The sequence below is a fragment of the Megachile rotundata genome, chromosome 10, assembly GCF_050947335.1.
Source record: "Megachile rotundata isolate GNS110a chromosome 10, iyMegRotu1, whole genome shotgun sequence".
In the NCBI taxonomy this organism is placed as follows: Eukaryota; Metazoa; Arthropoda; class Insecta; order Hymenoptera; family Megachilidae; genus Megachile; species Megachile rotundata.
Genome location: NC_134992.1, coordinates 13,555,423 through 13,570,680, shown reverse-complemented (window position 1 = coordinate 13,570,680; position 15,258 = coordinate 13,555,423). Strand labels below are relative to the sequence as shown.

The 15,258-nt window shown below is 33.8% G+C and overlaps 2 protein-coding genes across 2 annotated transcripts in view; both read left to right on the top strand.

Annotated features, from left to right (window-relative positions):
* Positions 1–7,125: 7,125 nt before the first annotated feature.
* Prosalpha5 (proteasome alpha5 subunit) lies at positions 7,126–8,596 on the top strand. Its single transcript, XM_012289777.2, has 3 exons — positions 7,126–7,283; positions 7,659–8,219; positions 8,306–8,596. Exons 2-3 carry the CDS (start codon positions 7,659–7,661, stop codon positions 8,471–8,473), a joined length of 729 nt encoding a protein of 242 aa, XP_012145167.1. The 5' UTR covers positions 7,126–7,283; the 3' UTR covers positions 8,474–8,596.
* The window catches only part of Poxn (paired box pox-neuro), a 140,384-nt gene continuing 133,544 nt past the window's right edge, over positions 8,419–15,258 (top strand). Inside the window, exon 1 of the mRNA XM_076536568.1 lies at positions 8,419–8,452. The gene's annotated coding sequence lies outside the window, so the exon portion shown is untranslated. The remainder of the gene's footprint in view (positions 8,453–15,258) is intronic.

The window sequence follows — 15,258 nt, the reverse complement described above, 5'->3', positions numbered from 1 at the left end:
GCATTCGCTTGCGATCCACGCTTTCATCAACTAATATGCAAACTTCCATACTTCCAAAGAAATTCCCTAATTTTTGAACTTTTCAAACTTTTTTATCTTCGCGTTTTTAATTTTTGTGAACGCTCAAAGTATCAAGTTTATTGCAAAAAATTTATAGCAGAACCACTTACCCTGCGTTAAAAAAAAAACTTAAGAAGGTTGAGGTTAAAAGTAATTTTTAAAGTATCAAGCTTAAAAACTATTTTTAAAAATAATTTTTAAAGTATCAAGCTTAAAAACTATTTTTAAAAATCATTTTTAAAGTATCAAGCTTAAAAACTATTTTTAAAAATAATTTTTAAAGTATCAAGCTTAAAAACTATTCTTAAAAATAATTTTTAAAGTATCAAGTTTAAAAACTATTCTTAAAAATAATTTTTAAAGTATCAAGTTTAAAAACTATTTTTAAAAATAATTTTTTAAGTATCAAGTTTAGAAACTATTTTTAAAAATAATTTTTTAAGTATCAAGTTTAAAAACTATTTTTAAAAATAATTTTTTAAGTATCAAGTTTAAAAACTATTTTTAAAAATAATTTTTAAAGTATCAAGTTTAAAAATAATTTTTAAGTATCAAGTTTAAAAATTATTTTTAACCTCAACCTTCTTAATTTTTTTTTGAACGCGGGGTAAGTGGTTCTGCTATAAATTTTTGCAAAAAAATGAGGAATGATATTTTTATTTGACAAAGAAATTAACAAATTTCTGAATATTTTATTCTTACTAAAAGCTTGAAGGTCGTCAAAAAATAATAAAATACATAAAGGAATGAAACAAGATGGAACAAAATAATTTTAAAAATTCTGAATCAAAATAAATTTTAAATATTATTTGTGTTGTTTATTTGTTTAATTAATTTATTTATTAGTATTCATGGTAATATTTATAGAGGATACATAAAACCAAATAAAAAATAGTAAAACTGAAGAAATAAATTTCTAATTTCCGAAGAACCCAACTATCTGCAGATCAAATAATTATCTAAATATTGATCTAAAAATGATCTCCAATCTAAAGAAGCCATTTTCTTCGTAGCATCGAACTTAACCTAGCCTAACGTTAATTTTTCTTCAGCTAATACGTAAGATCCTTCGATTCCGCTTGGAAGGATCTCACGACATTATTTCCAACACCTCGTTGTTCCGAGGCGTTCTACCGGGTGCACGCGGTTCTACGTACTTGTTACAGACGCTTGCCGCGGAATACTGTTCCGACCGGTGAGTTCATCGGCAATTTGAATAATTCCCTCTCGAAAGGAACGGTTTCTCATCTCGAATTCGCCTAACGTCCGATGTTTTTGTTGCATCGGCTGCTGCCTCGCTATTTACCTCGGAATGCGAGTGCTTCTGCTTCGTGCCACTTTGTAAATGCTCCATTCCCACGGGGAAAAGTCCGCGAAACGTCGTTTCCGTGTTTCCTTGATTTTCTAGGTAACAGGTTAGGTTAACGTTAACATTCGTTAACGCTTTGCTAATGGTGGACACATTTTGTATATTACTAATTTCATATAATTGGAATTAGAGGTAACAAACGTAACAAAATTATTAAGGAACTCTCGTTCTGGCGGAGTCTCGCTATATGGCCTTCGAGGATGTACAAGGATGTGGTGAAACTCGTTCCTCGTGGTTTTTCATGTAAAGATGCAGAATTGAAGGGTATTTGTATAAATTTGAATTTTTAAGTAAATCTGAAAATTTCGAGGTTAAGTTTGTTAGTCGAAAAATTGATAAAATGAAGAAAGAATGTCTGAACAACAAAGAGCTTTTAGACTCCTTTTCAACCTCAGCTTGAAACTCTTAAGGAGGTCAATACTATTAGACAGATGAAAATAAGCTGATATTTGTGCATTTTTTTTTGTATAGGACACCTTTGTTTCGCACTTTCGAAACTTCAGGTATAATTTATTATAACTATTGCCTGTTACAGAATATTTTCTGTTTTGCAAAATGTTTCAAAATGCCGGAATTATGAGAATCCATTCTGGAAGTGTCTCGTGTCTCGTGAATCGTATCACAAGTCTCCCAACCTAACCTCGCACATCTCCCCATCCTAACTTCCCACTCGAAAATTCCGCAAACGAAAAGATGGAATTCCTCCCGAATGCTAACAATAACAAAATAAACCCCTTATTCACCACATCTCCCCATAGAAGCGAGATTTGCTTTTAACTGTCCATACAGTTCGGATAAGGTTGGCTCGTTTGCGTGTACACGCTCATCACGGATTAGTCGGATGACTAATCCCGATAGCAGCGATCGGGACAAGGGTAACCACTTTCGAGTCAATACCGAAATAACGGTTATTGGCGAGAAGGCAAATTAACCTGGCCGAGCTCTCGAGACCGCTACCGTGGTAAAAATCCCAAATCACAATGGTCGTTTCCTTAAGCGGCCGTACGGCATTTAATTTCACTCGGGACGCTCGTTGTTTTCGCCATATAATTCCGATACCGAGCCGATACCCAGCTGCGAACGAAAGACTTCCTCAGAGAATCACGGGCTAAATGGCAGCACCGTTTAACGGGAGTTACAGGGACAACTGTAATTTCTCTATTCCTCGCTAACAGGAAGGGATTTCGTTTTAGACGATTTGTACGACAAATCGGTTTCGATTACTCTTGTCAAATTATCGCGTGTGACATTCTATTAGCAGTATGTGCACGGTATGTCAGAAATATAAGGGAACTTTTTAAATAGAAAAGTTATTTTGCTAAAATTAATTTTTTCTTATATTTTAATTTTACTGTATATACATGCTACATATTAAAGGAGGCAAACCTTTAGAATCTTAAAAAATTACAAAATTTTTTTTCTATAAAATGTTAGTGTAACATCCTATTCACGAGACATGCGACACTTCCAGAAAGGATTGTCATAATTCCGGCATTTTGAAATATTTTGCAAAACAGAAAATATTCTGTAACAGGCAATAGCTATAATAAATTATACCTGAAGTTTCGAAAATGCAAAACAAAAGTGTCCTATAAAAAAAAAATTCACAAATATCAGCTGATTTTCATCTGTTTAAAGTCTAAAGGTATTGTCCCCCTTAATCCACAAACTAGTATGTCTCCTGACAAACGATTATATATTATCTACCAGGTCTCCAAATTCCTAGACGTTCAAATCCTTGACCCACCAGCTATTACACCCCCTAACAAACTATTTTATATGAACTACCCCACCTCCTAATTATAGATCACCAAATCCTTACATCCACACATGCCAAAATTTCACACATGTCGAATCCCAAAATTTCACACATGTCGAATCCCAAAATTTCACACATGTCGAATCCCAAAATTCCACACATGTCGAATCCCAAAATTTCACACATGTCGAATCCCAAAATTCCACACATGTCGAATCCCAAAATTCCACACATGTCGAATCCCAAAATTTCACACATGTCGAATCCCAAAATTTCACACATGTTCAATTTCAAAATTTCACACATGTCGAATCCCAAAATTCCACACATGTCGAATCCCAAAATTCCACACATGTCGAATCCCAAAATTTCACACATGTCGAATCCCAAAATTCCACACATGTCGAATCCCAAAATTTCACACATGTCGAATCCCAAAATTCCACACACGTCGAATCCCAAAATTTCACACATCCACCCTTAAATTCTCTCTCTCCAAAACTCTGAACCCCGAAAAGTCCCCAAGTCCCTCGACCGCCATCTCTAGTAGCCAGATTTGCCAGTGACTGTACCATACACGAAGAGGAACAGCAAAGGAAGAGCGAGAGGAGAAGAGGTATCGTGAACATTGTTGGCGTCTCCGTTTCGAAAAGGACGCTGGAAGCCGAGAGCCGGGCAGAAGTAAAATTCCGGACCGGGCGACACGGCGGCTCGTTAAAATGCTTCTGGGGCTTTCGGGCGCGGGACGCTCCAGGTAATTGGCGATTAGCGATTAAAACGAACGGACGTCTCTTTCTATCTCCCGATGGCGTGTCGTTCTTCTTCCCTTCGCTGTCCTTGGCCAAGTGGACAACGCAACGTTCGTATAAAGCGCCTTTTATCGACTCGCCCTAGTCCGTAGATTGGCCGATTTTATCTTCTACCTGGACACGATGACACCCGTCTGGACCGTTTTTGGAGCCACGGAATGGGGAACCGAGATCGTGCGACTCGGTTCATTCCGGACGGGGATTTCTTACTGAAATACATTCGAAAGTACACTCGGTAGCAAATTTACTGGTAAGTGATCCTTTAGGGAAGTTGTTGAATACTGACAGGGATTCATTTTGTATATCATTGTTATTTTTTTATATCACTGTTCATTTTGTATATCTCTGTTATTTTTGTATATCACTGTTCATTTTGTATATCATTGTTAATTTTGTATATCTCTGTTAATTTTGTATATTATTATTATTTTTGTATATCACTGTTAATTTTGTATATCATTGTTAATTTTGTATATCATTGTTATTTTTGTATATCACTGTTAATTTTGTATATCACTGTCAATTTTGTATATCATTGTTCATGTAACTACATATATCAACTCTGCATATACACCTACATGTTATGATGCACTTATTTCAGAACATACATGCAACCATACTACACAAAATATATATCAAGGTGTGTGACAATTTGAACGTCTAGTAACATATGTTAATATGTAGCATATATTCATAGTAAAATTAAAATAAATTTTTTAAATTAAAATTAATATTCCACTCTGCATGTATGTGCACCTGTGTGATGCACTTATACATATGCAACCAAAGTGCACAAAATATATATCAAGGTGTGTGACAATTTGAACGTCTAGTGACATGTGTTAATATGGAGCATGTATTCATAGTAAAGTTAAAATAAATTTTTTAAATTAAAATTAATATTCCACTCTGCATGTATGTACACCTGTATGATGCACTTATACATATGCAAAGTACACAAAATATGTTTCAATGTGTATTAAATTTGGTGGTCTAGTTTGAGGTCATAGTAATTTGTGGAGTTTGAGGATCTTAGAGTCTACATATTTGATCAGTATTCAGAGGTCCACAGATACTTGAACCTAATTTGAGTACTTATATATGTAATATCTGGAAATCTTAGAACCTGAAGATTTAAGCTCGATGATGAAGTCTGGAAATTTCAAACTTGAACACCTAAAACTTGAACTTAATTTCAGTACTCACATATATAAATATCTGGAAATCTTAGAATCTGAAGATTTAAGCTCGATGCTGGAGTCTGAAACTTTAAAACTTGAAGATCTAAACTGAATGCTGGAATCTGGAAATTTCAAACTTGAACATCTAAAACTTGAACCTAATTTCAGTACTCACATATATAAATATCTGGAAATCTCAGAACCTGAAGATCTAAGCTCGATGCTGGAGTCTGGAAATTTAAAACTTGAAGATCTAAGCTGAATGCTGCAATCTGGAAATTTCAAACTTGAACACCTAAAACTTGAACCTAATTTGAGTACTTATACATATAAATATCTGGAAATCTCAGAATCTGAAGATCTAAGCTCGATGCTGGAGTCTGGAAATTTAAAACTTGAATATCTAAGCTGAATGCCTAAATCTGGAAATTTCAAGCTTGAACACCTAAGCTGAATGCCTGAATCTGGAAATATCAAACTTGAACACCTAAGCTGAATGCCTGAATCTGGAAATTTCGAACTTGAACACCTAAAAGTTCAACCAAATCTTCAATTTAACAATTACAAAGTAGAAAATTAACAATTATAAAGTAGAAATTTAACAATTATAAAGTAGAATACCTGTGTTCGCTCGAAATCTCCGTTGCACCCGAATGTACAGTCCTCCCCGAGTGTACCTATACTCGAAGTGCGGTATGTGTGTGCCCGTACCAATTAGCGCATACTTGGGCCCTCGGTGTTCGGCCCCGGTCGCTTTCGGTGACCAGAAACCGCGGAATGGGACGAATCCAAGGGCACGGATTCACGTTTCGCAACATGGCTGGGATCATGCACAGAGATCCATCGAATTGTGGATAGGCTTTGATGAAATTGTGTTGGGGTGTTTTGCAAGAGTAGTGGGCGTTTGAATGGTGAATGGCGATGGATTATGTTTTGAATGGACAGTAGGTAGATCTGCGACACTGTGGACTATTGAATGGATTAAGTTTCAAGTTCTTAGGGAAGAAAACTTTTCTATTATTCTATTTACCTTTCTAAATTCCCTAAGTTCTAATTTAGGCGGTGTTTGGAAATTGTTACGGTATCGCCATCGATTGGTGTACGATCGTACTAGTCGAACAGAAAATAGCAAACTGTGGAATATTTTTTTTTGAAAAAAATTGAAAGTGTGAAGGGAAAACATTCCTAAGTTAATTACTTTTGATCTCCGATATCATTTGATGCGTATTAAATCGATAAAATCGGTATTAAATGGATTTTTTAAAATTGAACAGGTGGCGCCATCTCTCCGGCGAACAGGGTGAACTACACGTATTTGAAACAGCAGTTTAATTAGTTCCTATTTTCACCGCTAGATGTCCACAGAGTTTGAGATTCTCGCTCGAAAGTTGAATACGAGCCGCCTAGCGGTGAAGATAGGAACTAATTAAAGTACAGTTTCAAATACGTGAAGTTCACCCTGTTCGCCGAAGAGATGGCGCCACTTGCTCCAATTTCCGAAAAAATTAAATTAATCTTTAATAAGTGATTTAGGAATTGTCTTCCGAAGAGCAGCCTTTAAATACAGTCAGCAAAACATAAAAATTGCTCATTTTATGGAAAAATATATTTTATTTTGATAGTTTTGTTGTTGACGGTTAGATGATGCCAGGGGTAGTTTCCTGCAGAGCGCGCGAAAATCTTTAAACAAAAAGGTATTTTTTCTGCATATATTTTAATATTTGCAACATTTTAAATTGAATACTTTACAATAAGCTATTACACCTTATTTCTTTATTACGTATTTGCAAGATATTTCAATTTTAAATATAAGCTTAAAAAATATATTAGGTTACGTTCTAATGTAATTCTTCGAATCGCCTTTCTGAAATATAAAGCGCGAAATAAAATGGATAGAGAATTTTTGATAGTAAGGATTTATTCCTGTTAGATGTCATCTCTAAAAAAACTATAGTTGCGCTCGAGACACTTTCAAAATTAAGTCATTTTTGTCATCCCGCCATTTACCGCCATTGATTCAAGTTTCTTCGTGACTGGCGTTTGTGACATTCGGCTTGAACTGATTTTTAAGCGTTTTTTATTAGAACAATAGATCTAGTTTAAAAGTAAGTATCATTAGTTGTTAATGACTACTTAGTTTCAAAAATACACTTAACTTTATGTATTTCTATGTTTGTAACATAACTAACATAGGTTTTGCTATGTCATTCCGAATTAACCTTACTTCATATTAGTTTAATTTTTATTGTTTCAAATATTAATGAATTAACTTACACTTATTGAGTTCATGGTAAATATATTTGACACATTTTGTTATTATATATTTATGTCCGAGTAATGAAATATAAATGCATATGTAATGTTTTGAAACATAACCTAAAAGTTCAATCATGAACACAAGTATATAAAAGGTTGTATAGATAGCTCAGATTAAGAGTTATATAGATGCCAACTGACTTTACGTGTTCTTTTGTTTTCAGATGTTTTTAACACGTTCTGAATACGATCATGGTGTTAATACCTTCTCACCCGAAGGAAGATTATTCCAAGTTGAATATGCTATAGAAGCTATAAAACTTGGTTCCACTGCCATTGGAATTGCAACATCAGAAGGTGTAGTGTTAGTTGTGGAGAAGCGTATCACTTCCGCTTTAATGGAGCCTACAACCTTAGAAAAAATTGTTGAAATTGATAAGCACATTGGATGCGCTGCATCAGGTTTAATAGCTGATTCTAGAACAATAATTGATCGTGCTAGAGTAGAATGTCAGAATCATTGGTTCGTCTACAATGAAAGAATGTCTGTCGAATCGACGGCCCAAGCTGTTTCCAATTTAGCTATACAATTTGGAGACAGCGATGACGATGGAAGCGCTATGTCAAGACCATTTGGTGTAGCAGTTTTGTTTGCTGGTATAGACGAGAAAGGGCCTCAGTTATATCATATGGACCCTTCAGGCACTTTCGTCCAATTCAATGCAAAAGCCATTGGCTCTGGTAGCGAAGGTGCACAACAGAACCTTCAAGAAGTATATCATGCGGTAAGATATCTAACATATGTAATATGTAATTTTTAAATATTAAAATTTTAATAGATATACTAATTATTTGTTATTACATTTTACAGTCTATGACGCTTAAAGAAGCTATAAAATCAGCTTTAGTTATACTGAAGCAAGTCATGGAAGAAAAATTGAATGATGATAACATAGAAGTAATGACAATGACACCTGAGAAACTGTTTCATATGTTTACAAAAGCTGAACTACAGGAGGTGATTAAAGATATTGCTTAATTTTTAGATTATTTAAAATATGTTGATTTAATAAACTAAAATATATAAAACTACGTGCAGCAAAACTAATGCTATGTCAACATTGTATAAGTGCAAATTATATATACCTTTTTCACTCAAAAATATGTCATTTCTACATGCTGAGTGTCTTTATATTTTTATTGTTTCAAAATAGCACTGTTAGCAAATTATGTTAACCCTCAAAGAATCCTTTATTCTATTTCCTGATTCATGTTTTCTCATTAATATATTAAATTATAATTAGAAAAGTATAAATATTTATACAGTTATGATATACTGAAGTCTTCAAAAAATATGGAGATTTGTAGATAATGCAGTTTGCAGGCTTTAGTTTATCATAAGTGCATAAATATAAAGAATCTAATTATAATTATTTATATATATTCACACAGTTCATAATCCAAATCTTTCTAATCCCTTAATTTAGTTAATTGATATTCTGCCATCATCAAAAGAAGAATCCTTAAGATCCAGATCCAACATGTCTGGTCCATTTCCATCACTCCCATCTGTATCCATTGATGGATGAAAATCTGAGAAGTGACTGGTGTATTTGTTGATGTTACCTCCATCCTAAGACACTTATCTACTTATCTGTAATTATTTAAAACCTTCAAATTTTTCTTTTTATGAACCATGCTAATTTGATCTAATTAAATATATATCTTATAAAAAACCCTCTTTTTTCTGTAGCAATAATCAACAAATGTCTACGAATTTTCTAACCTACACTTACGTTAACTATATGGAAGCAGCGTTTTTTAATTTATAACTCAGGAATGCTGGATTTACACGGAGCATACAAAGCAGTAAATTCCAGGTGACAATTTAAAAAATTGATAACATTTTTAAAAAGAAAAAAGGGAAATATTCTCTGTTTCTCTAAAATAAAACCAATAACGTTGTTCGATTCGCATCGAAACGAACGGGTCGGATGGGTTCGTTTTCGATTAAAAGCTTTCGACCTGTGAATGGCCGTATCCGAAATCAATAATTAATTTTGCCCGGTTTGCCAGAAGCGACGAGGGGTAGGAAAGCGAGAGCCTGGGGCGGAAATGGTTGGGTACTCGCTCGGTTACTGCGATGTTCCGATAAAACGTCCCTTTTTTATCCCGTTCTCTCAGCTGCCAGATTATTGGATATTATTCCATTTCAAGCGTTCAATCCCGCTACGATTCGCTCGCTCGGATTCCCACGGGGGTTTCTCTGTCGTCCACTGATTGTCGAAGCTCTCGCTTACACGCGATTCACCTGTAGTTAAACTTCATTCGAAACGTTCTATTTCACTACTCTCACCCCACTTTATTTTTCTAAAATTGACCTCCATTGTTAGTTTATAAAATTATTTAGTTCTCTTTCATACATTGCTCCATACTTTGTAAAATTGCTGATGGTCACAATTGATGAAGTTAACATGATAAAACTGATGTTTTGTGAAATTGATCAAAATTGTTGAATATTGATAATTAATTTTGTAAATTTTTATGATACAATTGTATTTTACAAATTGATCATTCACCCTCTGTTTATGTAAAGTTGATAAAAATTGAATATTCATGACATAGGTTTGTTCTGTTTAATTGTAATAAGAGTTCGTTTATGGTTCACTACTTTACTTCTTCCTCTTTCTTCAAAGTTGAAGAAAATTAATAAAAATTGACAAAAGTCAAAATCTAATAAAAAATGGCGTTGAAGACCGGAAGAAACTAAATACAAGAAGAGCATCAGCTAAAATGGAGTTAGAAGAATTTATACACAGTAAACAAACCTACAAGTTTAAGGATTATAACAATATATTAATAACTGTACATTTTATGAAAATTTTCACGGATTCCAAAATGGCCGACCGTCAAAGAAAATCAAAGAAAGGCGATTGAAGGAGCATCAGCAAAATGGAGTTAGAATTAAAGTATAAATATTATAATATATTAATAACTGTACATTTTATGAAAATTTTCACGGAATCCAAAATGGCCGACCGTGAAAGAAAATCAAAGAAAGGCGATTGAAGGAGCATCAGCAGAATGTAGTTAGAATTAAAGTAATTAAAGTATAAAGATTATAATAAGTTATCGAGTGCACATTTCACGAGTGAAAAATGGCGGAAGAAAATCGAAGTCAGGCGATTGAAGGAGGAGCTAAGGGGAAATGGAGTTAGAAGGAGAACGAGAGGACTCTGTAATTAACTGCGATGAGAGTGTCGGGATAGTCCCGTTTGAGTCGCTGAGAATCCCTCGGGACCTGACCCGTCGTATCAGACGCCAAACACTCCACTCTCACACCGTCTCATCGTCGTCGTCGTCGTCGTCGTCGTCGGCCAGCTTCGAAGCTGGCAAACACGTTCAAGTTTCGCTACGATAATTGCCTTCGCTTCACAGTCGCGCCCCGACACCCGCGGCATTGGATAAAACCCACCCTCGCGCCCGTTCTGCGAACCCGACGACGGGGATGAAGGGATGGAAACTCGATAATGGGTTTCAGCCTCGGAATTTCAACGCGATTCGAATCTTCTCGTCACGGAAACTACTGGTCCCCTTATACGTTTTGGGGAACTGGCTGTTTCATTTTGGACCACGAGGGACGACATTTTGGATACTCTATTTATGTGGGAAGAATGTTTTATAGGGCTTATGGTTTAGTTACTTTTTTTTTATATATTTATTTAGAAATAAATGTATGTATAATGTGATATAATATAGTCATATAGTAACATAACATAATATAACGTGTATAATTTAAATGTACATATGTTACTGTATAACATAGGTTGTATTAGTTTTAAATAAATGTATATATGTTACTGCGTAACATATGTTGTATTAGTTCTAAATAAATGTATATATGTTACTGCGTAACAAATGTTATATTAGTTTTAAATAAATGTATATATGTTACTGCGTAACATATGTTATATTAGTTTTAAATAAATGTATATATGTTACTGCGTAACATATGTTATATTAGTTTTAAATAAATGTATATATGTTACTGCATAACATATGTTATATTATGTTATATGTACATTTATTTCTAAATCATATATAAACTTATTTCTAAATAAATGTACATATACTACTGTGTTATATTAGTTACTGCATAACATATGTTATACTATGTTACGTTACTGTATGACTACGTTATATTACATTGTATGTATATTTATTTCTAAATAATATATACACTTATTTCTAAATAAATGTACCTATGTTACTGTGTTATATTAGTTATTGCATAACATATGTTATACTATGTTACGTTATATTACATTGTATGTACATTTATTTCTAAATAATATATAAACTTATTTCTAAATAAATATACATATGTTACTGTGTTATATTAGTTACTGCATAACATATGTTATGTTATATTACTGTATGACTATGTTATATTATATTATATGTACATTTATTTCTAAATAATATATAAACTTATTTCTAAATAAATGTACATATGTTACTCTGTTCTTAGTTATGTTACTGCACAACTATTTTACTGTATAACTATGATTATCCTGCACCGAGCTTTAACAACAGTTTCCCGCCAAAAAAAGACCAAACACTTCGAGGCAAAATTTAATTGTATCCTGTAGAAACTGGTTCTAAACTGTTTCCTTCCGGTAGCAAGGACTCATTACGTTCTCGGGTTACGTTCTTCCGGTGTACGCGAAACGTTACATTGCTTTCTTCAACCGCCTTTAATCACCGGAACGGAATTTACAACCGTGATAATATTGTGAAATAGATGACGATGACTTTATTTGTCCTTGCAACGGCGAGACGAACATGATACAATCGCGGTTTCGATGATCTGAAAGTAACGTACTTTCACTGCGATTCTGTTGAGAAACTATGGTATTCTGTTCTAGTGAAGTAAATATGGAATGTTCTGAAAATTGTGCACGGATGACACGCGACTCCATTTTGCTCGCGATCGATGGGAAAATGGAGCGCTGTTGATTTGTGTAATAAATAATAGATCAGGGCAAATTTTGCTGTTTTTAATTTTTATTAGTTCTTTTTAATTTCTTTTTGTAGTAATTTTTAATTTTTATTAGAAAATATGTTTTTATTTTTTTTTTGAGGATACACTTAATTTTCATCTGTCAATAATTAATTTTAACAGTTGATGCTTGCATTAATAATTAATTTTAACAGTTAATATTTGCATTAATTTTAACACTAATTTCAGCATTAATTTTAACAGTTGATGCTTGCATTAATAATTAATTTTAACAGTTGATATTTGCATTAATTTTAACACTAATTTCAGCATTAATTTTAACAGTCGATGCTTGCATTAACAATTAATTTTAACAGTTGATATTTGCATTAATTTTATCACTAATTTCAGAATTAATTTTAACAGCTGCTACTTGCATTAATAATTCTAAATCTTTATCAATATCTTCCAATCAATTTCATTGCTAATAAAACGTCTCATAATTTTTTCTAAAAAGAACCTCAAACTTACCAAAATAATTTATAACACAACTACTTATGATTGTATAAGAATCGTGAGAAAATGATTGCCGCGAAAACGTCCACTTCGATAAAGGAAAGTAATAAGAAGAAAAGGAACAGAAAAAAAGAAGAACGATGAAACTTTCCTCTTATTACCGAAGAGCCAATAGAAAAGCGGAAGTAGACGGATCGCGATGCAGGAAGAAGTGGGTAGCAAGACAGGTCGGCCATAATTCACGCATGGTGGAATCGTCGCGATTTTTTTCACTTTCACAAAATCCACCGGTCGTCTAATAAAACCACGCGTCCGCACACTTTCATATTTCGCCGCGGTTATGCATCCTCGTAATTCGCAGTTCCCGTATAACATAACGTTTTATGTAACCGAGAAGGAAACAATGCTCGATGGTCATGCTAATCGTTTACTCTTATGACAATATTGTCATTTGTCTATTTTCATGCGTTTGTCTTCTATGGATTTTGTGTATTTTATGTAGTTTTATGTGTTTGTCTATTTTTATATATTTATGTATTGGTAAATGTATTTGATGATTGCATTTATTTATGTAAATTTAATTTTGTTACATTATTACGGATTTATTAGTCAAAATCAATTTGCGCGGGAAAATTGTGGTATTTGAATGATGGAAGCAAGCTTCGAAAGTAATTTTTAAATTCCACATTTATGGATCGATGAATTTATGGATTCTTCACAAGATTAAAATTTTTATTTATTTGTTGTCGATAACTTTTGTGACAGGTAATTTAATTATTTTGATCATTGAACAGTCTAAATAATCAAATTGCCATTTTTTCGCAAAGACACATAACAATTATGTATTTACACAAGTATGGAAAAATACAAAATTATCGCAGCATTCATAATAAATAAAAACATGACAAGAATAAAAATATTCTCATTCTGTTCTCGAATAGAACAAAAATATTACCAAAAGCAATTTTCAATGAAAAAATTACAGAAATCGATTCCGAATGAGAGAATTGAAATGTCTAATTTTAATTTAATTTAATTTTAATTTTGTAACTCGAGGGTCCAACTCGACCCTTCCATAACCACGGTACTTAAACAATTTTCTTCTTCCACTGAACCCAGCTATCAAATTCAAATCAAACAGCGCCCATAAATCAATGTAGAAGAACGTATTGGTGTGTGTCGGCGCACGACTAATCGCGGAGAAAGTAATGCTTTCTTGAACACGCACACAACGATCGGTTTAATTGCAAATCTTGATTTAAGATTCGCTCGAGATCGAAAGCGCGGCCCGGAAACGGTCAACAGCAATATACGCATTCGATACGTTCATCTTTCTCTGCTCAGAATCTTTCCGCTTCCGGTCGGAGCCAGACATGTGTTAAACGTTTCTGTCATGTTTCCTTGAAATTATTGAACCGTAAAATATCAGGCAGCGTGCGAGCGACTTTTTTTCTTCGATCTTTCTGCCATTGGCGTAACTAGGATTTTTTGTGAAGTGGTGGGAGTTTTGGGGACTTTTTATGGGGAAATGCGAGTTTGGGAATTTTGGGGATGTGGAGATTTTGGGGATTTGGGGAATTTAGGGAATTTGGAAAATTTAGGGGATTTTGGGAATTTGGGGAATTTGGGGAATTTCGGAAATTTGGAAATTTGTGAAGTTTGGGGGATTTGGGGAATTTTGGGAATTTGAGGAATTTGGAGATTTGGAAATTTGGGGAATTTGAGGAATTTGGAGATTTGGAAATTTGGGGATTGGGGGATTTGGGAAAGGGGAATTTAGGGAATTTGGGGAATTTCGGAAATTTGGAGATTTGGGAATTTGGGGAATTTGAGGAATTTGGGGATTTTGGGATTTGGGGATTTGGGGATTTGGGGATTTAGGGATTTGGGGATTTGGGGATTTGGGAAATTTGGGGAATTTGGAAAATTTGGGGAATTTCGGAAATTTGGGGAATTTGAGGAATTTGGGGGATTTGGAAAATTTGGGGAATTTCGGAAATTTGGGGAATTTGAGGGATTTGGGGAATTTGGGGGATTTGGAAAATTTTGGAAATTTGGGCAATTTGAGGAATTTGGGAAATTTGGGAAATTTGGGGAATTTGCGGAATTTGGAGAATTTGGGGGATTTGGGAAATTTGGGAGTTTGGGGAATCTGGAAATTTGAAAATTTGAGAGTTTGGAAATTTGAAACTTTGAAAATCCGAGAATTTTGATAATTCGTGAAATTTTGAATCTATGGAATCTAGAGAATCTAGGGAATTTGAAGAAATTGAGAAATTTCCATTCTTGTTAATTTAGGAAAATTT